The following is a 1,371-nucleotide window of genomic DNA, read 5'->3' as shown; positions in this document are numbered from 1 at the left end:
AATCAGTCAATCCGCAACTGTCATTCCATTTCTCTCTCGACAGCACACAGTCGACATCTATCCATGTTAATTAGAAGAAAATACAATAATAAATAAAAAAAAAGCGTATATATTCATATTTTATAAACGACGCACAGACGTGATTTCTTCTCCAAGGCAAAACAGAGCAAGAGCCAACAATGGCGGGAAACGACTGGGTGAACAGCTATCTGGAGGCGATCCTGGACGTTGGACCGAACATCGACGACGCCAAGTCGTCGCTGTTGCTGAGGGAGAGAGGCCATTTCAGTCCGACGAGGTACTTCGTCGCCGAGGTCATCACCAGCTATGACGAGACCGATCTCCACCGGTCCTGGGTTCGAGTACGGACGCGATGCAGATTCAATTCACTTTCGTTTCGTTTTTTTTTTCTTTTCTCTTTCTCGATTCATTTATTTATTTCCGGTGCCGGCGATAGGCGGCGGCGACGAGGAGTCCTCAGGAGAGGAACACCAGATTGGAGAATATGTGCTGGCGAATTTGGAATTTGGCTCGCAAGAAGAAGCAGGTTTTTTTTTTGTTTTTCTTCAGAGTCTTCTTCCAATGCTTTTTCTGTTGGTGTGAAAATGTGATCAATAAGCAATTTTATGGTGCTAACCTTATTTACTTCTTTAAATTTGTTACGATAATTAAGATTTTTTATTTCGCTTTTATGCAAATGTATCAGTTTCGGAAGCATTTTCATGTTTTTTTTTTGCTCTGCTAAATAGAATTGCGATTGATTGTGTGATATGTGATTATTCTGGTGATGTATATGAGATTTGAGCATGTTTGGTATCTGACTTGATTTACATCTCTACAAAGGTATAATTAATTTTTTTTTTCCATTTCTTAATCGAAATGTATGAACTAGCTTGAGGGAGAGGAATCGCAGCGGATGGCGAGGAGGCATATGGAGCGGGAACGAGGCCGCAGAGAAGCGACGGCGGACATGTCGGAGGACCTGTCGGAAGGAGAGAAAGGAGACACAGTCAGTGATGTTTCAGTCCACCAGTTCAGTGACAGCACCAGAGGAAAAATGACTAGAGTTTATTCCGTCGATGTCATGGAAAACTGGGCAAATCAGATCAAGGAAAAGAAGCTCTACATTGTCCTCATAAGGTATGGCATGCAAACGAACTTCCATCTACTTTTCAACTTTATGTTAATTAACTAACTTTCTCAGCTTATGATTATGTTTCCTTGAACCGATGATACAGTCTTCACGGCTTGATTCGTGGCGAGAACATGGAGCTGGGACGCGATTCTGATACCGGTGGCCAGGTTTAACTTTTCTCTATTTTAGTTGTAATAAATTGATGACGATGAAACACTAGAGTACAAAAAACTAAG

General features: G+C 41.6%; 1 protein-coding gene across 2 annotated transcripts in view; it reads left to right on the top strand.

Annotated features, from left to right (window-relative positions):
• Positions 1-1,371, top strand: part of LOC149391598 (putative sucrose-phosphate synthase 1) — a 64,313-nt gene continuing 62,942 nt past the window's right edge. Inside the window, exons 1-4 of one of the 2 annotated variants that reach the window (XM_089619032.1) lie at positions 1-362; positions 458-547; positions 893-1,140; positions 1,239-1,302. In XM_089619032.1, the coding sequence (XP_089475158.1) occupies positions 180-362; positions 458-547; positions 893-1,140; positions 1,239-1,302 (585 nt within the window). In that variant the 5' untranslated portion in view covers positions 1-179. The remainder of the gene's footprint in view (positions 363-457; positions 548-892; positions 1,141-1,238; positions 1,303-1,371) is intronic. The other variant, XM_089619031.1, reaches the window with a different exon arrangement.

The sequence above is a fragment of the Urtica dioica genome, chromosome 7 (genome assembly GCF_054948205.1).
Source record: "Urtica dioica subsp. dioica isolate 48M chromosome 7, U.dioica_male_clone48M_v1_H2, whole genome shotgun sequence".
In the NCBI taxonomy this organism is placed as follows: domain Eukaryota; kingdom Viridiplantae; phylum Streptophyta; class Magnoliopsida; order Rosales; family Urticaceae; genus Urtica; species Urtica dioica.
Note: the sequence above shows the minus strand (reverse complement) of the source record. Positions and strands in the feature narration are given on the sequence as shown.